At 52.5% G+C, this 26,975-nt stretch overlaps 3 protein-coding genes and 2 long non-coding RNA genes across 14 annotated transcripts in view; 3 read left to right on the forward strand and 2 right to left on the reverse strand.

The window, feature by feature from the left end:
• LOC113878532 overlaps positions 1-16,359 on the reverse strand; it is a 109,582-nt gene extending 93,223 nt beyond the window's left edge. For 3 of the 6 annotated variants that reach the window (XR_003507013.1, XR_003507015.1, XR_003507016.1), the window contains exons 1-2: positions 15,778-16,359; positions 13,539-13,619 (exon numbers count right to left, since the gene is read on the reverse strand). This is a non-coding gene — a long non-coding RNA (uncharacterized LOC113878532). Of the gene's footprint in view, positions 1-1,661; positions 2,063-3,270; positions 3,362-3,453; positions 3,554-13,538; positions 13,620-15,777 lie in introns of those variants that run through there. The other 3 variants (XR_003507014.1, XR_003507011.1, XR_003507012.1) reach the window with 3 other exon arrangements.
• Positions 371-14,732, forward strand: ALOX12 (arachidonate 12-lipoxygenase, 12S type). Of its 2 annotated transcripts, XM_027519703.1 has the most exons (14): positions 373-1,266; positions 1,826-2,027; positions 3,306-3,387; positions 3,492-3,614; positions 3,732-3,835; positions 4,093-4,253; positions 5,102-5,245; positions 6,043-6,252; positions 10,074-10,160; positions 10,366-10,535; positions 11,043-11,164; positions 13,214-13,314; positions 13,436-13,606; positions 13,727-14,732. In XM_027519703.1, exons 1-14 carry the CDS (start codon positions 1,132-1,134, stop codon positions 13,904-13,906), a joined length of 1,992 nt encoding a protein of 663 aa, XP_027375504.1. In that variant the 5' UTR covers positions 373-1,131; the 3' UTR covers positions 13,907-14,732. The 2 variants fall into 2 exon arrangements, with proteins under 2 accessions (XP_027375505.1, XP_027375504.1); XM_027519704.1 differs by lacking the exon at positions 13,436-13,606 and having other exon boundaries at positions 371-1,266; positions 13,727-14,042.
• A 93-nt stretch (positions 16,360-16,452) lies between the features above and the next one.
• Positions 16,453-18,244, forward strand: RNASEK (ribonuclease K). Its single transcript, XM_027519714.1, has 3 exons — positions 16,453-16,707; positions 17,399-17,475; positions 17,857-18,244. Exons 1-3 carry the CDS (start codon positions 16,468-16,470, stop codon positions 17,996-17,998), a joined length of 459 nt encoding a protein of 152 aa, XP_027375515.1. The 5' UTR covers positions 16,453-16,467; the 3' UTR covers positions 17,999-18,244.
• Positions 18,245-18,389: 145 nt separating this feature from the next.
• Positions 18,390-21,290, forward strand: C19H17orf49 (chromosome 19 C17orf49 homolog). 4 transcript variants are annotated; one of them, XM_027519710.1, is made up of 6 exons: positions 18,390-18,589; positions 18,775-18,869; positions 19,514-19,615; positions 20,291-20,481; positions 20,706-20,810; positions 21,022-21,290. In XM_027519710.1, exons 1-6 carry the CDS (start codon positions 18,569-18,571, stop codon positions 21,024-21,026), a joined length of 519 nt encoding a protein of 172 aa, XP_027375511.1. In that variant the 5' UTR covers positions 18,390-18,568; the 3' UTR covers positions 21,027-21,290. The 4 variants fall into 4 exon arrangements, with proteins under 4 accessions (XP_027375511.1, XP_027375512.1, XP_027375510.1 ...); XM_027519709.1 differs by having other exon boundaries at positions 18,460-18,589; positions 21,018-21,290; XM_027519711.1 differs by lacking the exon at positions 19,514-19,615 and having other exon boundaries at positions 18,458-18,589; positions 21,018-21,290.
• On the reverse strand, positions 19,558-23,593 carry LOC113878534. Its single transcript, XR_003507017.1, has 2 exons — positions 23,137-23,593; positions 19,558-19,742 (listed from the first exon to the last, which is right to left on the reverse strand). It is a non-coding gene; the product is annotated as an uncharacterized LOC113878534 (long non-coding RNA).
• Positions 23,594-26,975: the final 3,382 nt, after the last annotated feature.

The following is a 26,975-nucleotide window of genomic DNA, read 5'->3' on the forward strand; positions in this document are numbered from 1 at the left end:
AGAAAGAGGCTGTATTCATTCTGGAGGGACAAAGTCCATGGGAATCGGCCAAGGATGCTGGGTCCCTAAGTGGCTCCACATCGCACCTTCACACCTGGGTCCCTAACATTCTCTGCACCCACTATGAAGACAGGACAAAAGGAAGCTCTCACCGCCCTGCCTCAGTTAGGCCTCCCTCAGTATCTGAAGGGGTTGGCACGTGGCGCTAGCGGTAAAAAACCCATCTGCCAATGCAGGAAACATAAAGTGATGCGGGTTGGATCCCTGGGTCCGGAAGCCCCCCTGGAGAAGAAAATGGCAACCCGCTTCAGTATTCTTGCCTGGAGAATCCCTGGGACAGAGGAGCCTGGTGGGACACGACTGAAGCGACTTAACATGCATAGCATGCAGTATCTGATGTGTATGTGTTTGTGGGGGGGTGTCCTAACCCAGCCATGTTTGACACGAGGTTGGGGGTGGGGTGAGGAGCAAGTCTCTCAGCTGTTACTTTTCCAAGTTTTAGGCAACCTGGGGAAACTCTGGTCATTTATTGAAGGACTGCGCTCAAATCAGGTAGCAATCAGAAACTGAAGACTGACTGGGCTGCACTGGGTCCAGAGAAGCCCACTCTCCAGGAATGTCCCAGCGCAGCCACCCAGGTCGACCTTCCAGGGCTCGGCCCAAGGTCTTCCCCAGGTCCCAGCCCACAAATGCAGGGACTTTCTCCTCCGTTTGGAAGACTGACACACTCCCTCTTCCTTCAAGCTCCCCAAAAGTCCCGGCGACCTCGGGGAGTGTCCTCGTCCTGCTCCCTTCAACCCCGAGGCCCCTGACCTCCTCGGGAGGAGAAACTCGGGCACATCCGTCCTCTCGGCTTCCCCAGGCCGGGGCCCCTTTATCTCCCTCGCAGCTGCGCTCGGGCCGGGAGGCGCGGCTCTTCCCCACAGCCGGCTCTTCGGCGGCTCGCAGGTTCGGGCTAGTCTGGGGCGGAGACTGGGAACGCCTGAATGTGGTGAGGAGGGCGGGGACATGGGCCCATCTTTAAAGGCCCGGGACCGGCCCTGAGGCTCCTCGACACCTGCCGGCGGCCCCGGGCGGCCTCGAGAAGCGCGCACGGACCCGGCTCCCCTCGCTTCAGCAGCCGGGGTGGCCATGGGCCGCTACCGCATCCTCGTGGCCACCGGGGCCTCGCTCTTCGCCGGCTCGCACAACCGCGTGCAGCTGTGGCTGGTCGGGGCGCGCGGGGAAACGGAGCTGGAGCTGCAGCTGCGGCCGGCGCGGGGCCAGGTCAGCGGGCGAGCTGGGACGCGGGAGGCCGGCGAGGGGGCGGGATAGGGGGCGAAACGACGGCAGGACCATGTCCTCTGGGGCTTTCAGGTGTTGGGCCGCCGGTGCCTGGGCGGAGAGGATCGGGAGCCAGGGTCCAGGCAGGGTGCACACCCTTCTCCCTCCCCGACGGCCCTGGTCCTCACAGTTTCCAACTCCTTCAAGTGACCCGTGCCAGTGTCAGTATAGGATCTGAAGTCAAGCGGGATGCTCCTAGTAAGGAGGGCGCGGGGGGAGCTCAGTTAAATGACCGATTGAGGTGCTGATGCTAGGACATCAATTCAAGACACTGCGGGCCACGCGCCGGGCTCCCTCATTCTGCCGGTGCGATAGGGGTGAGACCCACCGCGCAAGCGTCCGGAGGCAGAACGAGGAATGCTGTATTTAGAGGCCTGGCCAACCGAGGCTACACAAAGGTCCCCTCCTCTCTTATCTCCACCGCATTACTTACCCCCCACCCACCCCGGCAAAACGGCCTTTCCTGGAACCCTGCTACTGTCTCTGGGTTCTGGTCCCACAGAAGGAGGAGTTTGAACACGAAGTTCCGGAGGACCTGGGGCCGTTGCAGTTCGTGAAGTTGCGCAAACACCACTCCCTGGTGGAGGACGCGTGGTTCTGCGACCGCATCACGGTGCGGGGCCCTGGAGCCTGCGAGGAGGCCGCGTTCCCGTGCTACCGCTGGGTGCAGGGTGACGGCGTGCTGTGCCTGCCAGAGGCCACCGGTGAGGGGCAGTGTCGGAAGGAGGGGTGCACGGTCCTGGAGAACAGATGGGAAAGGGTGGGATGGGGAGCTGAGGAAGGTCAGAGGGCCTTGAGGAAAGTGAGCGTTCAGCAAGTGTGGAGAAGGCAGGACACTGCAAAGTTATAAAATGCCAAATTTATACACAGGAAAAAAAAGGCTGCAAGTGGAGCTGGACAGGGACATAAGTTCAGGTGTAGATCCCACCCTCCAAGAAGATGAGGGCAGGGGATGGGAGTCGCAGCAATGATGGAAAACAGAAGTGCCGAAGTAAAAGCAGAAAGGAGATCTGTATGGGATGAAGAACAAGTTGGGGCAGGGCAAGTACATGTAGCATGTGGAATAGTGGATGGAGGCGACCCTGAGAGGAGACAGCTATGGGAAATAATAAACAATGTGACTTGGAGAGCTGGTTTGGTTGGAAAAACATGGAAGCAAACCATGAGGGACAGGGTGCACACTGACAGCGGGTGGGGGTGAATGAGGACAGCCAATACAGAATCTATTACCATGGGAAATAGTAAGAGAGATGATCACAGAGGAAAATGCAGGCCAGGGCAAGTAAGGATAGAAAGACATCACTTTGACACCGGTGAGTAAATATGCAGCTAAGAGCAGGAACAAGGTGATAATAGACTCTGAGGGTCTCAACAGAGTGAAATCAGAGAAAGAAAGCAAAGAGCTGTTCCTCGTAGCTTTCCAAAGACGGCTGAGGTGTGGTAGGTGAGGTTCAGCACATATGAAATTAACCAAGGCAATATACAGAAGAAAACAGGTAAGGGCATATGGGTGACTAAGACTTAACCCCCCGCCTTTTTTTTTTTTGGCTACACTGCTCAGCATGTGGGATTTTAGTTCCTCAACCAGGGATTGAACCTGTGCCCCCTGCAATGGACTTGCAGAGTCTTAACCACTGGACTGCAAGGGATTCACAAGACTTTATCACCTTAATTACAGTGATTTTTCCAACAATAGATACTGATGAAATAGGATCAAGTGGGGAAAGGCGAGTTAATGGACAAGAAAAGATGTCAAACGTGAGGCTGTCTCAAGGCAAGAGATGAGGGTTGAGATTAACAAAACCCAGAGTACACAGTTGGCAATGACAAAGTAAATGTGTCTCAGAAATCAATGGAGTGATGCAAGGCCAGAGATAAAAGCAACAGAGCAGGGCCCATGACTGCTGAAAGGAAGATGAAGACAAGCGGGGGAGAGCCCAGGACCACAAAGACTGTGGCCAATTGTCTTAACATCTCCACAGCCCGCCTGGCAGGAAACAATGCATTGGACGTGTTCCAGAGACATCGAGAGAAGGAGCTGAAAGAAAGACATAAGATATACCGGTGACCACCCACCCACAGGGCCTCTCAGTGGTATCCCCCTTCCCTGACCCCACCCCCACTACTGACCTGGGCACCCTTCCTGAAGCCTTGTCCCCATTTCCTAGCTGGGCCACCTGGAAGGAAGGGTTACCTCTGACAATAGCTGCAGGCTCTGAAGACGATCTACCTGCAAATATGAGATTCCACGAGGAGAAGAGGCTGGACTTTGAGTGGACACTGAAGGCGGGGTGAGAACAGGCTTGGAATTCAGAGTGGCGAAAGGGCCGGGAGGTCTAAAAAATGGTGGTAGATGGTGAGGGGCTCAGGGATGGGCAAGTGGGTTCATGCCCTGATTCCTGTTCTAGGGCTCTGGAGATGGTCCTCAAACGTGTTTACACCCTCCTGAGCTCCTGGACCAGTCTGGAGGATTTTGATCTCATCTTCTGGGGCCAGAAGAGCCCCCTGGCTGGTCAGTGGTTCCCCATGTCTCTATAACCTGTTGATGGCCTCTCTTGATGTCCCGACCTTCACACTCCACAGTCCCTCATAAGTGTTTCACAGATGAGACTATATTGTGCTGGGTCATTTCTCAGAGGCCTCAAGATTAAAAGATAGGGACTGGATATGGGGTGGTCACATGCCTACATTGCTGGGGTAGGGCCTGGAGGAGGGACATCCCGACCGTGTAAACCTCCTCCTCCACTCCACTCCATCCTGACCTCACAGAGAAGGTTCACCAGTGCTGGCGGGACGATGAGTTGTTTGGCTACCAGTTTCTCAATGGCGCCAACCCCATGCTGTTGAGACGCTGCACCTCTCTGCCCTCCCGGCTGGTGCTGCCCTCGGGGATGGAGGAGCTACGGGCCCAGCTGGAGAGAGAACTCCAGGTATCCCTCCCACCCTGTGCTTTCTCACCTTGGCAGTGCAGCCAGAAGTGGTGAAGGGGAAGGACCAAAGATGAGTTGAGGAAGGGAGGCTGTGGTAACACTTGGTCCAGACTCCAGTGCTGGAAAAAACTAGAGGTGATACAGTATGTAGGGAAAACTCTGAGGAGCTCCCAGCATGGAGGAGAAACAGAATGGAGCCCCAGGGCACAGACAGGGCCAGTGGTGTTACAAGGGACAATGTCGTCTCCTGGTTGACATCAGTGCCCTGGACACCAGTGTCCAAAGGGAGGAAGAAAGATGGAAAATGTGCCATCAGGGGGGTAGAACTGTGGGGAACTGTGGAGGTTACTTGGGTTTGGAGGAGGTGAGCTGCAATATGAGGATGATGAGCAAGGCCAGATGTGAGCATGTCATGGGCATGTGTGCACTGGACTGGGCAGCAGTGCTGGCAGGGCAGCCTCTGCGGATTCCTTGACACAGGAGGTGAGTTTTGGAGGAGTGAAAGAGCGTTTGCTGAGCTGGTGACAGCTGAACACAGGGAGCAGATCACTGCAGGATGGTGGGGTAGGGGCCTGGCCATCTGGACAAGAGGCCAGTGTGCACACTGGACTGGGCAGACCCGTTCTGAAACCGGACCTGCACAAGACATCTACCTTCATTAGGCTGTTTGTCACTTAAAATGAGAGGAATCAGGCCAGATGCTCTGGTTCTGCCAATAAGACTCCGTAACTGACACAGGATGATGGCAAGAATCAAGATAAATGTCTTGAAATGTCTTCCCCCTTTGCCCCTGCCCTCTTGGGTTAGACTTTAAACTCAAAGGATGGATACATTCCTCCTTTCCCCAGAACGGTTCCCTGTTTGAGGCTGATTTCATCCTCCTGGACGGAATTCCAGCCAATGTGATCCGAGGAGAGAAGCAGTACCTGGCTGCCCCCCTCGTCATGCTCAAGATGGACCCCAGTGGGAAGCTGCTACCCATGGTCATCCAGGTGAGGTGCCCCAGGCACCCCCTCCCAACTCTGCTGCTGTTCACCTCCACCTCTGCACCTGATGACCCAGCCCCCTGGTTCTTGGCTCCCAAGCTCCATCCTCACACAGTGAGACCTGTCCTCATGTCACTCTGCTTACAGCCCGGTTTTTCCTGACTCACCCAACTGGAAGGACTTGTTCAAGAGTCATAATGGCCTTTTGGAGTTCTCATCCTATACCCAGTGGTTCTTGAACTGCAGTGTGCCTCAGAATGACCTAGAGGACTTGTTAAAACACAGTTTGCTGGGTCCCAGCCTGAGACTTTCTGATACAGTCCATCTGGGATGGGGACCGAGAATTTGCTTTTCTAAATTCCAAAGTGACGTGGATGCTTCAAGACTGGGAACACATTTTAAGAGTCACTAATTAATCCCTCAGTCCACTCTCTTTTCTCCCACTGTTCTCAATAGTCAGTTTAACAAACCCTGTCAATTATCTCATACACCCAGCTTCCCCTTCCATCCCCCACCATAACTCAGACCCCCATCACATTTCTCCCAAACCACCATCAGGACCTCCTCACTGGACTCCCTGCTTCAGACCCCCTGCATTCACCCTGAAGACCATGATGAGTGCATGGTGCCACAGCAGTGAGAGGCAGGGTGGAAGGGGCCTCATTCTTCCTCCTCCTAATCCTCTAGATTACAACCTCCTGGATGGCAAAAATCGTACTTACTCATCTGTTTCCCCAAGATGGCTGACCATAAGGTCACACATAAAGTGGGAATTAAATGAAGGCTTAATTTCTTTTTCCCAGATCCAGCCTCCCAGCCCCATCTCCCCGACCCCCCCATTGTTCCTGCCCTCGGATCCTCCACTTGCCTGGCTCCTGGCAAAGACCTGGGTCCGAAATTCAGATTTCCAACTGCATCAGCTCCAATACCATCTGCTCAACACCCATCTGCTGGCTGAGGTCATCGCTGTGGCCACCATGAGGTGCCTCCCAGGGCTGCACCCTGTCTTCAAGGTACCACCTCTACCCTCCACGTCCTACTTCATTCAGACCCCAAAGAAAGGAAAGAGGCCAATATCATATGATACTGCATGTGTGCATGCTAAGTTGCTTCAGTCATTTCTGACTCTTTGCAGCCCTATAGAATGTAGCCCGCCAGGCTCCTCTGTCCATGGGATTCTCCAGGCAAGAATACTGGAGTGGGTTGCCATGCCCTCCTCTGGGGGATTTTCCTGAACCAGGGATCGAACCAGGACTTTTACACCTCCTGCACTGGCAGGCAGGTTCTTTATCACTAGCACCACCTGGGAAGCCTCATCATATATTATAGCAGCAAAAAAATTTTATCACTTTGTAAAAGATGGGAGAACAGAAGAAAGAAAGACTGTATCAATATTTTGAGACTTGTGTTTTAATTGAGTCACTTAACATTTCTTCAGGACATATTACAAAGGAACCCTCTGAGATTCTCAGATCTGACAATCTAGCAATGGGCCCAGAGTATAGCCAGAATATTGCCAGTAAAACAAAAGCCTTGTTCTTGCCTTAGTAGACTTATGATTTAGCCAGAAAGTTCTTATGGGCACCACGGTGGTGCCCATAAGAACTACCCAGAGAACAATACCTGGACCTAGAATTTGAAGTCACGAGACAGCTGGTAAACACTAGAATACTGATAGAGAACGTTCCACCCCAATTGAGAGTGCTAAGTAGGAACAGAGCAAGAGGCGAGGAGAGTGGCCTAACAGGGTGCTTATCCCAGCCCAGGAGAAAAATGGAGAAAGACATGTGTTGGCAAGGTGGTGACAGAATTAAAAAAAAAAAAAAAAATCAAGGACTTCCCTGGCCATCCACTGGTTAAGACACCACACTTCCAATGCAGGGGGTACAAGTTCGATCCCTGGTCTGGGAATTAAGATCCCACATGCCACATGGCTCAGCTAAAAAAATAATAATCATCAGACTTGGGGAAGGGAAGCAACAGTAGCTGCAGCAAGCCTGGGTATCAGAGCACAGACAGAAAAGTCAGAGGTCTAAGCTTCTACAACACTCAGGAGCCTAAGGGTGGTTGTGGGAGACTGATCTAGAAATCCTGTAATTTTATAAAAGAGTGAGCTCAGCATCTACTGCTCAGCTGACAGCAGCAACATAAGGCTCATGCTTGCTTAAAAATGTCCTCAAAATCTTGATGACATTTTAGATATAGAGAACAAGGCAAAAGGGACAAAACTGCATATGAACATATGCATATGAAACAAGTATATGAACCAGAGCAATTGTCAGAAACAGGAAAGCCAGGAAAGAAGCCAGCTGGGAAGCGAAGATGAGATTGTTTGAGGTTCATGGAATCAGAAGTGTTGGCAGGACACACAGGTGAGGACCTTGCAGGGAGAAGGACTGAACTGTACTTCAGCCGGGGGCCTGCCAGGTCCTTTAAAGCCTGGCCAGCAGTAGCTGTGGCCTCTCGGGAGGCTGGGGTGGCACCGACAAGACGGAGTCCAGTGTGATGAGCAGAATCTTGGATTTTACTCATCTCATGGTGCTCCTACACCACTATCTTCTGCTCACCTTGGATAGGCTAAGCCTCTTTTCACACTGAAAATATCCCCCCTTTACGAGTTGAGCCCTGTGCCCACCTGTCTCCACTCCCAGAGCAACATCATGTCAAAGAGCTGCACTGTTATCAGCACACAGAGGAGAGCCAAGCTGGCCAATGTCCCAGAGGTGATCTGTGCAGGCTCTGGATTCAGACTGCCAAGGCCTGAATCCTGAGTCCTAACCTTTGTACAGGTGTGAGCTCAGTGTCCTCATGTCTAAAAGGAGACAAAAGGAACACCATGGTGGGGCTGCTAAAGGATAAAATGACCTAATAGCATGACACAGGCTAAAAGCTAGAAAAAAATTAGTTCTTGCAATTTTTATTATTATTACCTTTTTTGGAGGGGCTGTGCTGGGTCTTCATTGCTGTGCACAGGCTCCCTCTAGTTGTGGTGAGTGGGGGCTACTTTCTAGTTACGGTGCGTGGGCTTCTCACTGCAGTGGCTTCTCTTGTTGTGGAGGACGGGCTCTAGGGCAAGTGGGCTTCAGCAGCTGCAGCTTATGGGCTCTAGAGCTCAGGCTCAGTAGTTGGCATATGGCTTAGTTGTCCCCCTGGCATGTAGGATCTTAGTTCTTGGACCAGGGATCAAACCAGTGTCCCCTGAATCGGCAGGCGGATTGTTAGCCACAGGACCATCGAGGAGGTCCCGATTATTATTAAGAATTGTTTGTCCTCAGGCTTCTCCTCTCAAGTGGATGTTGGGCTTTCTATGACACTCAGCAACTTTCATGAACTTTCTGAAGTTTCAGTCCAGTGTGAGCTGCTTTGGCCTTCTGACCCCATAGTTCTCTCTGGCTCATTCTGAAGTCTCCAGCAACAACTACTTAGATAAATATCAACCCTTTGTGAAATCTGTACATAAACTGGGTGGAAATGAAAACAAAAAGGTCTGAGATAAAAAGAAATGCATGGAAGATCAGATGGCCTTTTTTAATAGCTAAGGAAAAGCTATTTCTTGAAAAGCTTGCAAAATAGAGGGAGTCTAACTGCCTAATTTGGGGTGGGAGGAGATTTGATGACAGCCTCTCTGCCCTGGTGGCTCAGCTGGGAAAGAATCCGCCTGCAATGCAGGAGACCTGGGTTCGATCCCTGGGTTGGGAAGATCCCGTGGAGAAGGGAACAGCGACCCACTCCAGTATTCAGGCCTGGAGAATTCCATGGACTGTATAGACCGTGAGGTTGCAAAGAGTCAGAAATGACTGAGTGACTTTCATTTCACCTCTGCTGCTTACACAGGTGGCACAGTATGGCTCCTCCTCACTGAAGGTACCCAACTCTACCCCTCAAAACCTGACAATGAAGCACCCAGGGGATGGAGGTGTGACTTTGGAAATAAGTAGAGAGACTAATTTAAGCTGTGAGGATGACAGAGTATAAAAGCAAATCAGCCGTGGAGTAGGAAATGGCAACCCACTCCAGTATTCTTGCCTGGAAAATCCCATGGACAGAGGAGCCAGGTGGGCTATGGTCCATGGGGTCGAAAAGAGTTAGACATGACTAAGTGACTGAGCACATCAGCACATACTATGATTTAAAATGGTTGTTTTCTTTTGTATTCCTACCAGAAGAGTCTGGGACTTCCAATGCTTCCATATCCTTACCAATATGTTTAGTCTCTTTAAACTTTTGACCTTTTTAATAAATGTGTAGTATTAAAAAAAAAAAGCAAATTAGGGACCCTGGTGGTCCAGTGGTTAAGACTCCATGCTTACAATGCAGGGGCTGCAGGTTTGATCCCTGGTCAGGGAACTAAGATCCCACATGCCACACAGCCAAAGAGGGGAAGAAAAAAAGTAAAAGCAAATCAAAAGGGGCTGATTCTCAAAGGCCACCTACACTCCAGGTGGAAATCATCAAGATAAATAACAGCTGCTATTCAAGGGCATCACTCATGTAAGCATCACTGTAGCCTCCTGAGACAAAAGGCAAAAGACCCTATAATCAGCTGCTGTTATCACATGAGGATAGGAGGTGAGAAAGGTCAACACTTAGAGGCTCCTGTACCTTGGACAAATATAAAATGACTGCTGAAGTGAAACCCAGGTCAGTGTGGCTGGAGAGAATGACGACTCACAGAGGTGACAAGATCATAAGATGGTGTGATCATGGAAACAGGAAGAGACCAGCCTGTCAAGGGAGGAAAGCGTCAATAGAAGAGAAGGCCATCATGCTGCCTACAAGGAAGGACCTGAGCATGTCCCCCATAATCGACCCCCTCTATTCTCCCCCTTCCCAGCTCCTGATGCCACACATCCGCTACACGATGGAAATCAACACCAGGGCACGGACTCAGCTCATCTCAGACGGAGGCATATTTGATAAAGTGAGTGGGGCTGCATCACTGTCTGACTTTCTACCATCTCTTGCCACTTTCAAGATCCCAGACCAACCTGGATGAATGTCCTGACCCTTAAACCTATGAGCCCTTTATATCCATGTCTCTAAAATGTGAAAATGCCACATCTGAAAACCCTTTATATACTGTGCACTGGCTTCTTCCTCAAGGCCTTGCATCTCTCTTGTCCCAGGCAGTGAGCACCGGTGGAGGGGGCCATGTGCACTTGCTCCGCCGGGCCCTGGCTCAGCTGACCTACCGCTCCCTCTGTCCTCTTGATGATCTGGCTGATCGCCGCCTGCTGGGAACCCCGGGTGCTCTCTACGCCTGTGATGCTTTACGGCTCTGGGAAATCACTGCCCGGTGGGTGAGGGAGAAGCCAAGAAATGAGTCGGTGCGGGGGTGAGGTGGGGAGAAGGCGAGTGGGGCTCTGGTCCCAAGGTCAGCATGGGGCAGAAGGAACATGAAAACAAGAAGGTCCAGGCAGGAAAAGCAGAGGAAGGGATCCTGGGGAGAGATGAGGAAGCGTGAGGAGTCAGTGGGTGGGGTCTGAGGAGCAGACTGGGGACAGAGAGCATAGATTGGGAAAGCTGTGGATGCAAAGACTGAGGGATCTGGACAAATCAGCAGTTTTGTTAGAAAGAAAGGCTTTCAACAATGTCTGGGAATGCCTAGAACTAAGGACCCATGTGTCCTTCCTCTCTAGGCTAGTTTGTAGAAACAGCTAGGAGTGACCCAAAAGGCAGGCCTAGAAGACTCTATACCCAGACACAGCAACAGTAAGCTGGCCAGAGACCATGGAAAAGTGTAGAGGTCAGAAGCCAGAGCCTTCTCCTCTTAAGGAGCTCACCTCCCTTCTCCCCGGGGCAGGTATGTGGAGGGGATTGTCCACCTCTTCTACCATGGAGACGACGTTGTAAAAGGGGACCCTGAGCTGCAGGCCTGGTGTCGGGAGATCACTGAGGTGGGGCTGCGCCAGGCCCAGGAGCGAGGTGAGATCCCTCCCAGAGATGGGAGCTCCTCAGACACTCTGCCCAGAGCAGAGTCTGAGTTCAGAACCCCGCCCGCTCATCACACCCCCTGCCCTCCACACTTCAAACACCTGAATACCATTTCCACCTCCTAAGACTCAGGACAATTCCCAATGCCCAAGGATCGGCCTCCTCAGAGACCCTGGCCATCATCCTTCACTTTCACCCCCTCCCCTAACTTGCCACAGCATGGCACCCCCCAGGAACAGTGGGGGATCTTCCCAAGCCCTGCTGGGGCTCACGTTCTCTCCTCGTGGCTGTCTATTCCTTCCTGAGGACATAAATGGGAACAGTTGTCCACCAAAGTCCATGATGACCCCTTCTGTTTTCCCTCTTCTTCTCCTGCCTCCCACTGTCCAGCACACACAGAGAAAGTCCAGGCCAACTGCACAATGACCACAGTGCAAGGTCATTTCTAGATGTAAACACAACGCTCTACAGGCTTTGTATCAACCCTGAAGTCAGTGCCCCCTTGAGGCTCATGTCGCTTTGGCTGATCCAGCCTCCCCCACAATCAAGTCACTGCCTTTAGCACCCCTACTGGCATTCTATCCTCTGGGGAAGAAGCAGCCTTTCTTGGCTCTTCCTGGCTTCCTCCTCCTCTAACACACACAGGCCAGCATGGCCTGCTCCAAATCCTCCTTCCGTCCCTGTCCCTCACATTTCACACTAACATCTCTGCCTCTGTGAGGTAACTACAGATATTTACTGGGAAGCTGCTATGGCCAGCCTCTGGGGGTGCTGTGAGCACTAGCCTGACACTCGCCCTCAAGAGGGAGTGTCCCTCTGGAGCATCAGTGGCTGCACCACCCCCCTTCCAGGGGTGGTGGGTCCCTTCCAGGACCAAACTTTCTCTAGTACATCTGAGTCTGTCCCCTGGGCTCCACAGGCTCCCGGGAGACCCCCTCCTCCTCTCCTTGGCCATCTTTTCCCCACCCAGCATCTACATTTGGAAAATGAAAATAAACATCCACATGTCAACTTTAGCCTCCAATAAGTGCTTCTCATTCTCTTTTCATCCACTCTCCCTCAATTCTCACAGCTCACCTTTGCCTCATTTTCTCAGAAGACTTTTTAGAAAAAAATGTGCTAAAATAAAAACAAACCTGAGATTAGCAGTTAGGAACCCAAGTTCAAGGTCAGCCTCTGCCTTTTCCCAATTACCACAGTCCTGTTGTTTGTTTAGCCGCTCAGTCGTGTCCAACTCTTATGAGATGGCCCAGACTGTAGCTCACCAGGCTCCTCTGTCCATGGGATTTCCCAGGCAAGGATACTGGAGTGGGTTGACATTTCCTTCACCATGGGATCTTCCCCACCCAGTGAACTGAACCCATGAACCCACACCTGCATCAGCAGGTGGATTCTTTATCACTGAGCCACCAGGAAAGCTCTACAAGCAGTTTAATCTCTTTTGTCTTTGATTTTTTTTTAATCTATAAAAAGGGAGTGATTACATTTGTTCACCTTAACTGACAGGATTACTGGGTCTCTGAGCCCCACCTCCACCATAAATTGAGTGGCTTGAACATAATCTTTGCAGAAAGCCTCTCTTGCCTGTGACATTGTAAATCTATAACTTTGCTTATCTTTCATATTATAAATTAGACACCTGCAATTCCGTCTGCAAACAGAAGGAAACATCCCTAAATTCTCAACCACTTTTTGAGGCAAAGGGTTTCTGATCACTCAAACCTTTTCAGCTCCCCCGCCACCCTTCCAAAATAATAATAATTGCTTATTGGAAGACTTGTTCCATACCAGGTGATTAACTCATTTATAAAATAGGTATCACTCACATTTTACAGGTCAAGAAATTGAGGTTCAGAGAGGTTAAGTAACCCAACTGTACTACTTGAGTCTGAGTTGAAGCCCATGTCTGATGCAAATATATTTGAATAAATGAACTAAACAAACATCCATCAATTCTAAAATCTAGACATCTGAAGACATCGGCCTTTATTTCTCTCCTCTCAGACTGCAGCCTCTAAATCCTGCTCCTTTTCTGCCCAGGCTTCCCTGTCTCCTTCCAGTCCCAGAATCAACTCTGCCATTTCCTTACCATGTGTGTCTTCACGTGCACTGCTCAGCATGGGGCCATCAACCAGGGCCAGGTATGGAGTGCTGAAAGCCCAGACCCCTGAAGGCAAGTGTTTGGACTTGGGATGCCCATGGGAGAGATGGGGGTTCAAACCCTAAGTACTAGGATCCTAGGGTTGCAGTTTCTTCCCCCAGCTGGACTGGTATGCCTGGGTCCCTAATGCCCCTTGCACAATGCGGATGCCCCCACCCACCACTAAGGAAGATGTGACAATGGCCACAGTGATGGGCTCACTACCTGATGTCCGACAAGCCTGTCTTCAAATGGCCATCACATGGCATCTGGGTCGCCGTCAGCCAGACATGGTAAGAGAGGACTCTGGGGAAATGGAAATGACAGTTGGAAGGGAACAGCAGAGTAGGGCAAGGCTCTAGGTGTCTCTGCCTTTGAACTCAAAACTGACTAGATCCTTTGTTCTTTCTTAGGTGCCTCTGGGGCATCACAAAGAAAAGTATTTCTCAGACCCCAAGGCCAAATCTGTACTAAACCAATTCCAAACAGATCTGGAAAACTTGGAAAGGGAAATTACAGCCCGCAATGAGCAACTTGACCTGCCCTATGAATACCTAAAGCCCAGCCACATAGAGAACAGCGTCACTATTTGAGCTCTAGGGCGCCCCCCATAGGCAGACAGCAGATCAGCTCTGGGAATGACAATTCCATCTTGAGTTTCAGTTCAGTTCAGTTCAGTTCAGTCCCTCAGTCGTGTCCGACTCTTGGCGACCCGTGAATTGCGGCACGCCAGGCCTCCCTGTCCATCACCAACTCCCGGAGTTCACTCAAACTCAAGTCCATCAAGTCGGTGATGCCATCCAGCCATCTCATCCTCTGTCATCCCCTTCTCCTCCTGTCCGCAATCCCTCCCAGCATCAGAGTCTTTTCCAATGAGTCAACTCTGTGTTGCTATTCAGTTGCTAAGTCGCATCTGACACTTTGCAACCCCCAGGACTGTAGCACACCACGCTTCTCTGTCCTCCATTATCTCCCAGAGTATGCTCAAATTCATCCTGCTGCTGAGGTTATTTCCTTTCCCAATTAAACCACCTACATCTGTATCCTATGAGCCCAAGGGCCTTTGCAGGCGTGCACGCTGAGTCACTCAGTCATGTTCAGCTCTTATGTGACCCCCATGGACTGTAGCCCACCAGGCAAGAATACTGGAGTGGGTCACCATTTCCTATTCCAGGGGATCTTTTCAATACAGGGATCAAACCTGTGTCTCCTGCATGGGCAGTTGGATTCTTTACCATTGCACCACCTGGGAAGCCCCTAAGGAAAGGGTCTGATAATATGTTAGGCTTTGGAGGCCACACTGACTCTTGTCACAGCTATTCAACACTCCTGTTGTAGCACAAAAGCAGCCACAGGCAATGTGTAAATGAATGTGACTATGTTCCAATAAAACTTTATTTATGGACAGTGAAATATGAACTTCTTGTGTCACAGAATATTCTCTGTTCAGTTTAGTAACCATTTTAAAATGCAAAAAACACAACAACAAAACCCTGTGGATTTTCGCCCTCAGGGGCAGTACCTGCACCAGGGTGCCCCTGAAGCAGCCTGAGGCACTGACCTTATCTGAGAAACATCCAGAGAATGTTGGGGGGTTGGGGGAGGTGGTAAGGGAGGGAGGGTGGGGAAGATTTCTTGGAGAAATCGACCACCTCAATTCATCCTCCTTTCCCAGAAGCTTGACTTCACGCTTAGTGGCCAACTTAAAAATTCCTGACTCTACCTTGGCAGCTTTCCCTCCACCCCTGTTTCTCCTATTCATACACCTACCCCCAAAGTCCCCGAATGAGAATGGTGCTTCTAAGGCAAAAGAAAAACTTTCACTCCAAAATGGTTTCCTTCCAAACAGTCTCAAACAAAAGAGACACAAAATACATGTCTGAAGGTCACTTCCTCAGGAGCTTCAGTGCCCTGGGATCTCTAAGTGTTTCCCAGGTTCCAAGTTCTCTTTCAGGATCCTTTAAAGAACAATACGTACAAAAAAAAGGGGGAAATATCACAAAGTTATGCTAACCACTGGCAGTGTCTATCTGGTTCTGGGGTCTTGGGATCAAAATGACCCCTCTCAATTATACTATGACCACTGTCCTCACTAGAAAAGGTACAAAAAACTCAGGGAAAAATTATGTTCTTCAAACACCACTATTCCCCTGAATAATGTCTATAGACCTGTTTCTCACCAGTGCTGCTGCTGCTAAGTCGCTTCAGTCGTGTCCAACTCTCAATCCCTCCGTCCCTGGGATTCTCCAGGCAAGAGTACTGGAGTGGGGTGCCATTGCCTTCTCCGTTTCACCAGTGAGGTATACAAAATTTTTCTTTGGAAGGTACATAACCTATTCATATCTTTAAAATCTTGGACTCTATCGTGTTCAAAGTTTCCGTTTTCTCAGTTTACAGTAAGGAAGAAAAGTGACATTTCTGTGCACTTATTGCCTTCTCCAGCACACATGGCAGGCCCACTCACCTTAACAGTTTGTTCGTTGAGTCCGCTTCCCCTGGACTTTTCCTAACGCCCATATTTTTCCTGGATTTGGTATCCAAAACTCTTCAGTATTCCATGTTTGGTAACAAAACGTTACTTAAGGATCTCCAATGCCAAGAACTCTCAGCAATTTTAAAGCGTTCTAGCCACGACAGCACGCCTGGGCTTGGGAATGGGTTGCCATCTCCTTTTACCGTGTCAGAGGGTCTATTTCAAACGGTACGGATGAGTAGAGAGGAGACAGAAGCGTTCTCTCGGTGTAAATCTGTCTCAATTACCATTTTCCCACCGCAGGACACCACTCAAAACTAAGGTATCTGAGACCAAAATGACATAATCTCAATCCTCGGCTGCTGACAGCCCATCGCCAAGTTTACCTGGAGCTCCGCCAGAGATAAACGCTGTTCCAAAACCGGGCTACCCAGTCTTCCTCGTCAGCTGACTTGACAAACTTGGTCACGTGACACCCTGGTTCCTCCCATTCCAAACTGGAGAGGGGGGTAGCCAAGAAATCGGAGGCCTTTGCTCCTACAAAACTCGCGCCCCAGTTATTGATCCATACTGGTCAATAGTGGACTCTAATTTCAGAAATACCGCCCTTCCCCTCGGAAGTCCCGAGAGGACCCGGAGGCCTCAGCGTTCTCCGCCTGGCGCCACCCCCCCCCAGGCCCGATGGTTGAGCCCCCCGGAGGCCACGCCCCTCGGTCTCACTCCCAGCTCTACGTCCTCCGCAGCTCGAGCCCCCAAGTCCAGCTCTTTTTCCAGCTCCTACGGCCTTCCTCTCACCGATTTCCTACCTGGCCCATATCTAGGCCATCCCCGACTCCTTTCTTCATGGCGTCGCTTCTGTGCTGTGGGCCCAAGCTGGCCGCCTGTGGCATCGTCCTCAGCGCCTGGGGAGTGATCATGTTGGTGAGGGGACTGCCGGGCGACAACCGGAGAGGAGAGGGCCTGAGGGGCTCAGTGTCGGAGGGCTGGAAGGCTAGGAGACTCCAGGCCTTGAAAAGCAGCAAACAGGCTGGAGGGGGTAGTTGATTAGCCTCTGGAGAATGAGACAGAACTGGATTGAGAAATGGGGGTTTGGAGGGGCGAGGGGAAGCTGGAGCTTGGAATGGGAGCCGGGGCTGGTAAATCTGGAGTACCCTCAAGGTAAAAGGAGACCTAGGTTCTTGAAAGATCCTTGAGCTGAATGGAGGGCAGTGGGGAGAGGGACCGCTTGTTCCCGAAATGGATAGCTAGGCCTTATTTCCTCAGGACTCTACCCGCTCCACTAAAGGGAGAAATAATATGGAGAAGTGCCGATTCCCTCTACCCCCGCCCCTTCGCCCTGTCCCGTGATAATGACGCCTCCAGAGAGGAGGATAATCAGGGTTCCTGGGTTGTTCACTATTCCTGCCCTTGCCCCAACCACGTCTTCTCTGTGTCACCATTCAAGCTCTATTCCAGGTGACCGGAGTCCAGATCCGGGAACAACCATCCCTAATCCCAGCTCATTCTGGTAATTCCCAGACCCAGATGTTGTGGCAACATTCGAAGTGGGAGTTCAGGCAGCGACCAGGCCAGATGCCTGAGTTAAAACAACCTACCCTTTCTCTTTTTTTAGATAATGCTCGGAATCTTTTTCAATGTCCATTCTGCTGTGCTAATTGAGGACGTCCCCTTCACGGAGAAAGATTTTGAGTAAGTGGAGAGGCAGGGGATGTGGTCAGAATTGGGGGCGGGGGGAGGGGGCGGAGAATGGCAGGAGGCTAGACACTTGGGGCCCGGTGCCTGGGAAACTGGGTGCTCTCTCTAGCACCCAGGAACAGTCTTGGGAGTCAGACCTCAGAGACCATCCTAAACCCACCGTTTTAGATGTGGCTGTTAATTTTACTGGACTTCTCTGTGCCTCCGTCCACCCCTGCAAAGTGGATGCTAATAACAAAACTCACCCCAAAGGGTTATGAAGATTGAATAATACACGTTAAAGCGTTTAGAACGGTACAGGGCACACAGTAAGTGCTCCCTAAATGCTGTATGCTGTTAATGTTTGATATTTCTCTGCCTAATCCCCACCCCTAGGAATGGCCCCCAGAACATATACAACCTTTACGAGCAAGTCAGCTACAACTGTTTCATCGCGGCGAGCCTTTACCTCCTCCTCGGAGGCTTCTCTTTCTGTCAAGTTCGGCTCAATAAGCGCAAGGAATACATGGTGCGCTAGAGTACGGTCGCACTCCCCTCTCCAGCCCCCTCCTCTATTTAAAGATTCTCCTCACCAGGTCACAGCCCCCAGCCCCCCATTCTGGCGCCCTCTGCGGACTAGGTTTTCTTGGCGAGAGACTCAATCCCTTGTTCTCCAAACTCTGGCGCCCGGCTCCTGTGGAGGGAGGTTGGGGTTGGCCGTTCCCTGTCCCTCCGGCCCCCTCGCCTCGTCCCGTTCCACAATAAAGAGAAACTGCTCTCTTAAGACTCGTGTGTGTGTCTGGGTTAGGAGGCGGGTACCCGGGTTAGAGGTCGGCCTCCAAATAGGGAATCCCGACCCATCGACGGAAGTGGAGTGAAACCGGGCCGGAAGTGAGGCGGTGTCTTCCACTCTCCTTCCCGCGCGCCGAGGTGGCCTAAGTAACCGCGGCTCGTGAGGCGGTGAGCGCCCAAACTGGAGCCAATCAGCTGCGGGGAGGGGCGGGACTTCCTGCGCGGGGGCCGGAGCTGTTGCACCGCCTGGCTCTTCGTGGTCCCGGCTCCGAGGTAGCGGCAGCGGCGGCGTCTCCGTGAGGAGGCGCTCGGGGCCATGACGTCAGCGTCCACAAAGGTTCGACCTCCCTCGCGGACAGCGCTCCCTGGCGGCCACGGGAGGGCGGGCCCCCCAGTTGGCTCGCGGCTCTTCCGTCCCGGGCGGGGGGCGAGCGGGAGTCCAACCTGGGGTGGGGCTAGGGGCTCCGGGCGGGACGGCGCGGGGCTGTGCGCCGGCCCCCCGTAACGCTGCCCCGCCCCCAGGTCGGAGAGATCTTCTCCGCGGCGGGCGCCGCCTTCACGAAGCTCGGAGAGCTGACGATGCAGCTGCATCCTGTGGCCGACTCTTCCCCCGCGGGGTACGTGAGCCCGGGCTGGGGACCTGGACGCTGAGAGCAGACGCTGGGACTCGATCACAGACACCGACATTCTTCTAGGGCAGGGACAGATGTTAGTTTCCCTTCGTGCCTGGCACAGCGCAGAGTAGGTCTTAATAAATGATTATTGAATGAATGAATGAATGACAGATAAACCACAGACTGAGGCTCGTAATCCGGACTCATTTCACAATTCTGTCCTGCTGCGCATTGGCAGACCATAGACCATCACCACTACCCATTCACCCCAAATCATGTGGAATTCCGTCAGATTGCAACAGATTGTGTTTAGGTGTTCTGTTTGTAAGACACCCGCCTCCCCCCCCCACCCCCCGCCCCCGCCACTTGTTGAATTAGTTTCAGTGGGCTGTTTACAGCAGCTGTTTCACGTTGATGGGGGAGCCGTTTTATTCTAAGGTTGTTGCATTATAGTTTGGATGGGAGTCCTCAGGGTTCCCACAGGGCCTTAAGAATTTTTTTGTTTGTTTTTTAAAGAGGACCTCTTTATGGAAGGGGCCCCGGACATTGCAGGGAGGAGGCTGGTTGCTGTGGAATGCGTAGCCTGTGGGCTGGCTCCACATCCCTCCTCCTCCCACTTTCGCTATTCCCCTCTCCCCTTCTGACAGTGCCAAGTGGACGGAGACGGAGATAGAGATGCTGAGGGCTGCTGTGAAGCGATTTGGGGACGATCTTAATCACATCAGCTGTGTCATCAAGGAACGGACAGTGTGAGGGAGGGCTGGCTGGCAGAGAAAGGGCGGGTGGGCAGCTTTCTTCCTCCATACCCATTTGTTCCATCTTCCTCAAACTCCCTTCCAGCTCAACATCTTTCCTACTCTGTGAGTCCCTCGAGAACTGAAAGAATAAAAGAATTGTCACAATTGGTCAGAAGTTACTAAAATGCTGTGATCATCAGGACCTTACATGAATTTAGTTTTAGGTTACCCAGTAGTTTAAGATACCCAGTAACTGAATTTGCTAATAGGAATTCCCTGGTTATTTATACAGATCTTTTGAACACTCCTGTGGTGTTTCCAGGGATATTATGATCCTGAACTAGTCGATCAGGATCTGTTAATAAGTTTCAATCAACCTGTAGGTCACCCAGGCTTACCTGGTAGCCTTCCACATCCATACATCTTTCCCACAAGAGAATTAGGGGGTGGGCCTTTCCCACTCCTCAGTTGAGAGACTCCACTCTTCATACTCCATTTGCCCTCATTGGCTGCAAAGCTTCCAGGAAAACAAGAACCCTAGCAAAGGTCATTGAAGCCTTCACCTGGATTCCTATGAAGGGGCTCCCTAGTGTTCCTTCAGAGTGGCCCATCTCCCCTGCCCCCACCCCCTTATTCCCTAAGCCTTTTTTATGACTCCCTTCCTAACTTGCTGTCTCATCTCTTTAGGGCTCAGATAAAGGCCACCGTGAAACGAAAGGTATATGAAGACTCTGGTATCCCCCTTCCAGCCGATTCACCCAAGAAAGGGCCCAAGAAGGTGGCATCTGGTGTATTGTCGCCTCCTCCAACTGCTCCTCCACCAAGCAGCTCCAGTGTCCCCGAGGCCGGGGGTCCCCCCATAAAGAAACAGAAGGCTGGTGAGGGCTGTGGAGTTGTTGCCTGGGGATTAGATGTCCATCCGTGGTTCAGTGAGAGAGTTGGGCTTTGGTCAGAGGACAGATCTCTTTTCCTCTCCTAGTGAAGGTTCCAGAAACTGGATGGGGTGGGGAAGGGAGGGAAGGAGAGGTTGAACTTAGGGAAGTGGGTGGGGTGGGGGGAGAACCATCAGGGAACCTAGTACCTAGCTTGTGCCCCCTCCCAGATGTGACACTCAGTGCTCTGAATGACTCGGACGCCAACAGTGACCTGGTGGATATTGAGGGGCTAGGAGAAACTCCTCCAACCAAGAAACTCAACTTCGACCAGGGTAGGAGTCCTCTTCCTCCCAAAACAGCTGAAGGGATGGGGGATGGTGGGGAGGGTCTCAGCAGGAGCCCCCTACCGTGACCTGGGAAAGAGAAAGTTCCTTGCTATGCATGCAAGAGTCAGGTCTGTAAGGAGCCAGGTGCTCTGGGGAGGCGGGAGTCCTACTTGGGACTCGCTCCATCTCGGCCCATTTTACTTCCTGTTCCAGACAGCCTGACCCTGGATTCTGGCCTTCTCTTGACCTCCGCTGATCCTCCTCTGCTCTCATGCTGAGCCTTCCACCTCTGACCCCTCTCACTGTTCACCCTGGACCTGTGGATCGCCTGGGACTCTGAGCAAGGCCTGCATGTGACAGGGTGGAAAGGCTGCCAGGGGCAACCCACCTTGCTGTTCCTGTATGAGCATCTGCACCCCAACCCCTGGGTCCCCCCGCAACTGATGGATGTTTTTATACAGAAAACAATAAAGATCTGCCTCTCAGCCTGGTGCTTTCCGCCTGACATTACTGGAGTACGGGGGACACTTCTGTCTCGGCTTAGCCCCTCCTCGGCAGCTCTCACCACCCTGCCTGGAGCAGCACAGCCAATATTGGCAGGCTTTCTTCCCAGTGCCAATATTTCTGTGCTGCTAGAGCCAGGGGAGCTGGGCGTGGGCAACAAAGACTCCACTTTGCTCTCTGGAGGCAGGACGTACTCCGGGGTCTCTGGCAGCCAGTACTCCTGAGACTGCTCTGGGGACTTCAGAGGGGCAGCTTCCAGGGCTTTCACACCTCCCATTCCCCGCCCCACCCCACCCCACCTCCCACCTCACCAGAAGGCCCCAGATGTTTTCTGTGTCGCTTCTCCAGGGTGGCCTCCCGGGCCAAGCCTCAGCGGTGCCTCCCCCACCCTCGCTCTAACACCACAGTGTGGTTTGGACGTGGCCACAGTGCCGTACAAACCACAGTGTGCTGCTGGGGCGGGAGCAGGACTGGGGTGGGTTGAGAGAAAGGGAGCACAAGACAGTGCTGTGAAGACCCCCCACCACCAAGGGTGGGGAGAGAAGGCTGAAAGGCAAACATGGCCCCAAGAAGGGTTGGGGAAAACAAGAAACTAGAGCTAGGAGCTGAGCAGACAACTGAAGGGAGAGGGGCCTATGGGGTGAGCTTACAGTGTAGTAAGACTGGAACCATCTTCCCTGTAGGAACTCTGCTCAAGGGATCCCTAGTGTGTGGGGGGGGTGGGATCTGAGGAAATAGGGAATGACTGTGGAGGACCAACAGACTGCCTCTCGACTCAGCAAGGGCAGGGACCCAAGGCTTCCTGTGTCCGTTCCTCCCCTGCCTGGGTCAGAACCCAAGAGAAAGCAAGGAAAGACAGAAGGCCAAGGACAGCAGTGTTGGGAGTTGGCAGTCCAGAGGTGGTGGGGCCGGAAGATGGTTGGGAGAGGGGGGCCGGAAGTCGCCCTGGGCCCTGGGCCTGCCACAAGATGGAGGCCAAAGGCAGGAAATGGAGGCCAGGGGGAAAGGGGAGCAGCAGGGCCCAGGAAGAGGGCCTTCTGGACCTGGGGGCCAGGTATTCAACCCCCGGGACTGTCCCCACTCCTCATGGCCCCCCAGGACCCAAGTCCCACCCCCCGCGACAACCCCTACCAGCCTATTCACCAGGCCCAGGAAGGCGGGCCCACCCCAGAAAGCCACGTTTAAGCTGACAAACATGCCTCTCCCCACCCCCACCCTAGGCCTTCCCTCAGCCTTTTTCTCCTGTCCAGGACTTGATTTTTAAAAAACACCCCCCAGAAAGCAAAATCCAAGGGCCAAAATCCCTTCCGCAAATCAAAATAATATCCTCTAAAACCCAAAAGTTATCCTCCCTTTACCACCCCCCCTTCCGACACACCCCCCAAAACTCTTAGCAATCAAAAAGATCTAAGATGGTGGTGTAAGCAGTCTTTTTAGGCCCCGGGGGATGCCAGACCCCCTCAGACGAGACCCCTATCTGTCCCACATCAAATTCGGCCAAGGCTTCCTGCTCTTCACACCCCCCTCCATAACCCCAAAACTGAACAGCTGCCCCCAGCTCCCATCCTCGGCAGAGCCTTTGTGGGGATGGATGAAACAGAAATCAAACACTATACTAACGGCTGGGGATGTTGGGGGGCCCTCTGGTCTCAGTCTTTGGTTTCCATCTGGGGGACTACAGTTTCGGGGTGTAAGAGAAAGCCTCTTCAATCATCCCCCCAATTTCAAGACTGACAAAGCCCAACCCCACCCCAGCACGCACCTCCAAACCTCCCCCCCAACCGCCACGTCTCTCCTGAAAACAGGGGACACTTTCCTCCCCACTTACCTCAGCTACTCTCCCCTGAGATCCTGGTCCCCTATTTTGAAGGGAACAAAATTTGGGGTGCATCCCTCACATTTGGGGTGCAGGAGAAAGGAGCCGCCCCAGTCGCATCGCTGGCCTCCTTCCTCTCGGCTGGCTCAGGGAGTGGGGAGTGCCCTAGGGAGGGGGGACCCCCACAAGAGAGCACAGGAGGGGGTTCCTCCACTTCCAGTCAGAATTGGGGACACCCCCCCCAAACCCGTCCCAGCCCATCCGTCTCCAACTCGGCGGGAGAGGCAGCTGCAGTGCCCCAGTCAGATTCCCCCAACACTACATTCCTCACCCCATCTAGAGGGGTCCCGGGGGCCCCAAAAAATCCCAAAAAAATCTAGGATGTTGGCAGGACGGTCCTGGACTAGCTCCCCAAATTTGGGGTCCTCAGATCCCCCCGTTTTTTCAGGAAAATTCCGTCTTTCACCTGCCTCCCGCCAGCCCTGCTCTGTCCCGATGCCAATTTTGGAAGTCACTCCCTCCTTCCTCCTCCCGTCTCTCCAGGCCCCCCCGCTCGGGGGCTAGGGTCCAGGACACCTGGCTTCCAGGCCGGGGGAGGGGGGCACTCCTCGAAGGGCTAGGGGCCAGGAGGTCAAGCTCATAGCCCCAGTCTTAGGGAAGCAGGAAAGCCCGATCCTCCCTTCCCCTCCCCCCTGGCTGGTCTCCGTGGTGGTTTAGGAAAGCCTGGAGGATTGGAATCTGCCATTGCTGTTGCACAGGCAGTTTTTTTTTCCTTGGGTTGGGGGGGTGGGCGGTGGGAGGGAGAGAGGGGAGGAGAGCCGAAGAGAGCAGGGACCGGGGTGTGCAGAACTGGCCTGGTTTACCCCCCAGCCCCTGCTGCCGTGGGGAACCCCCCCTCATCTCACCCACACTCCCAGTCCTCTGTCTGCTTTCTGTTTGGGGCTCTTATCCTAGAAAATCAGGGTACAAGATTCACCTCCTTGTACCTCATCACCACCTCTCCTTGCCACAATTTCAATGGCACTGCCCTAGTCAGGAGTGTCCACTTGACCACGATATTCCACTTCCCCCCGCCTTCCCCTAAGTCGAGGTGTGTGCCCTTAATAAATTGGGGTTCAGAATCTGAAACCGCCTTTTCTCCCTCAGATCTATCCAGGCCACATAAAAATAAAAGGAGATAGACTCCCTTTCCAAATTTCTTCCATCAAATCTTGGGCATATTTGGAGGTTCACTAAAGAGACTTCTAGAGTCTAGGGTGAGAGGGAGCTAAAAGCAAAGGATATCCCAAACCATTATCATAGTCCAAATTAAGTGAACCCTAAAATCAATCTCACATCATGATCTACCACTCAGCTTCAACAAATGCAACAAGGAGTGGCAAAACACCCCAAAATAAGGACACCCCAAAACTGTAGTCTCCTACCCTCAGCCCTCACCTTGTTTTTCCCCCTGGAAAAAGCCTCCTGGCTCTCATGCATACATAGAAATATCCCCCTCCTCAAAGTAAGCTTGCACAACATTCAAATATAAAGCCTTGCTCCCCAGCAAGGACCCACAATCACAGAAGGCCTTCAAACTTGCACAACATTCAAATATAAAGCCTGGCTCCCTGGCAAAGACCCACAATCACAGAAGGCCTTCAAACTTGCTTCCAGGTTCCTATTATGTTCCACCTCAAGCTAATAAAAGCCCCAAATTGAATTTCATACCCCCCAAATATAATCTGAACCTCAAAATTTATCTGGTACCCCCATCAGACTGTACCCCAAACCCACCATGATTACTGTACTTGAAATCAGATTGTCCACATACACCAATGACTATGAATACCCTAAACCAAATTTTCATCCATCTCCGAAGAACACCTAGCTGACTGTGGGTGTAAGAATCCCAGAACTAATATAGCTTCAAAATTAGCTCCATGAAAGTGTTAGTCACTCAGTCGTGCCCAGCTCTTTGCAATCCCATGGACTAAAGCCCACCAGGCTCCTCTGTCCTTGGGATTTTCCAGCCAAGGATACTGGAGTGGGTTGCTATTTCCTTCTCCATGGGATCTTCCCGACCCAGGGAGTAAACCCAGGTCTCCTACATTGCAGGCAGATTCTTTACTGACTGAACCACCGGGAAGCCCAAGGTCAGCTCCATACCTCAGACTTACTACTGACCCTCAACCCTGAATGCAGCCCTCAGGGCCCAGAATGATCACAGTAACTCAACACCCCACATCTGACAGATAGACCAGATAACATAAAAGTAACTCCACCCTGATCCCAAAGGAGCCGCAGGTCTAACTCCCACCTCCAACTGGGCAGAGACCAAAGTAACCCTCATTTGCAGAAGCCAGCACACCATCTCGAATCCCTAGTTCCCCATTCCCAATGTCTCAGCAGTTCTTTCCTGCACCCAAATAAAGACATCCTCAGTTCTGAAGAGGAGGGCCTCAGGTCTCTATAAGCAGCTCCACAGATTATGGCCAGTCATTACTGGGCAATTGTAGACGTTCCTGAGCCCAAATGCAAGGCAGCTAGACTCAGCTCTGGCCCCCGTTATCCAAATGAACCTCATCTCCGTTCTCCAAATGAATCTCATCTCCCCAAACAAAATACGAGGGTGTGACCCGTGCCTATCTCCCAGATCAGGGACTTAAATTGGGGTTATCAGCCCCTTCTGCCCTCTCTCCCTTGTTACCCTGAGACCCTCCCTTTCCTCTTCTGTTGGTTCAGTGTATCTAACTTTTACATTCAGTTCAGTTCAGTCGCTCAGTCGTGTCCGACTCTTTGCGACCCCATGAATCGCAGCACGCCAGGCCTCCCTGTCCATCACCAACTCCCGGAGTTCACTCAAACTCAGGTCCATCGAGTCGGTGACGACATCCAGCCATTACATTAACGTTCACTAAAAAAAAAAAAAAAAAAAAAAAAAAATCACCTCTAAATACAGATAATAGCCTCTAGGTTAATAAGAATCCTGGGCTCCCAGGACTCAGAACCCTGGCTCTTTGTCCCACTCATTTCTCTGGTTCCCAAAGTCCGCGGATTTCTCACCCCAGGCAGGAACCCCAGGTTCAGAGGGAAGTCCCCTCTGTCGCCTAACTCTCCCTCCCTCCGCCCAACCCTAGTCCCCTGGACAAAGTAAATGCGAGCAAAGAAGGGGAGAATGACCGCCCAGACCTAAATGATCCTGCGCCCCCGGATGAATGGACCCCCAGCCGAGTGGAGACGAAGGGCGCGGCGAGGCTAGTGCTCTTCCGCCCCCTCGTGGAAGGAGCCGAACATTGCCGAGCTTCGCCTGCTTGCCGCGCTGGACCGCGGCGTCCCGCCAGCCTCTAAGCGTCGCCGACGGGCGGGTGCTCAAGGCCCTAAAGAGCTGGGACTGGGGGAGGGCGAGCAGGCTTTGGGCGGGAATCTGCCTCTCTGGATCCCTAAAAGGATTCAGAAGAGCGTCGGGAGCGAAAAGTTCGGACCCTAGGTCTCTCGAGCGTCTCTCGGCCGCCACCCGGGGCTTTCCCCACCTCCTCGAGGGGAAGCAGCTGGCGGAGCCGTCCGGTCGCAGGACAATGAAAGGAAACGAACTAGAAATCATATCCGCCCCCTCCCTATCGCGCCCGGTCAGAGCCCCTCTTTTGCAGGCCCCGCTAGAGAAGTCTGTTGAATGACCACACCCTCCCTGTCTGAGACCCCACGGGAGCCCACCGTCTCCTCCTCAAACCCGGTGTTTCTTTGGGCTCCCCTCAATCTTCCTTAATACCGTACATTGCAGGGGCAGGGGTTTGCTGTATTCACTCTCCTGTAAGAGGCTCCTTTCTAAAGCCAACACGTAAATTTTCGCTGTCCTGGGTCCCCCGACGACC

Source organism: Bos indicus x Bos taurus, chromosome 19 (genome assembly GCF_003369695.1).
Source record: "Bos indicus x Bos taurus breed Angus x Brahman F1 hybrid chromosome 19, Bos_hybrid_MaternalHap_v2.0, whole genome shotgun sequence".
In the NCBI taxonomy this organism is placed as follows: domain Eukaryota; kingdom Metazoa; phylum Chordata; class Mammalia; order Artiodactyla; family Bovidae; genus Bos; species Bos indicus x Bos taurus.

Excerpts from the sequence above, each read along its gene's own strand:
- C19H17orf49 (XM_027519709.1), top strand. The coding sequence starts at position 18,569 with ATGACGTCAGCGTCCACAAAG. Across the intron at positions 18,870-19,513 it reads GCCGACTCTTCCCCCGCGGG|TGCCAAGTGGACGGAGACGG; the intron begins GTACGTGAGCCC and ends CCCTTCTGACAG. Across the intron at positions 20,482-20,705 it reads CATAAAGAAACAGAAGGCTG|ATGTGACACTCAGTGCTCTG; the intron begins GTGAGGGCTGTG and ends GCCCCCTCCCAG.
- RNASEK (XM_027519714.1), top strand. The coding sequence starts at position 16,468 with ATGGTTGAGCCCCCCGGAGGCCACGCCCCTCGGTCTCACTCCCAGCTC. Across the intron at positions 16,708-17,398 it reads CCTGGGGAGTGATCATGTTG|ATAATGCTCGGAATCTTTTT; the intron begins GTGAGGGGACTG and ends CTCTTTTTTTAG. Across the intron at positions 17,476-17,856 it reads TTCACGGAGAAAGATTTTGA|GAATGGCCCCCAGAACATAT; the intron begins GTAAGTGGAGAG and ends CCCCACCCCTAG.
- ALOX12 (XM_027519703.1), top strand. The coding sequence starts at position 1,132 with ATGGGCCGCTACCGCATCCTCGTGGCCACCGGGGCCTCGCTCTTCGCC. Across the intron at positions 5,246-6,042 it reads TGCTACCCATGGTCATCCAG|ATCCAGCCTCCCAGCCCCAT; the intron begins GTGAGGTGCCCC and ends TCTTTTTCCCAG. Across the intron at positions 6,253-10,073 it reads GGCTGCACCCTGTCTTCAAG|CTCCTGATGCCACACATCCG; the intron begins GTACCACCTCTA and ends CCCCCTTCCCAG.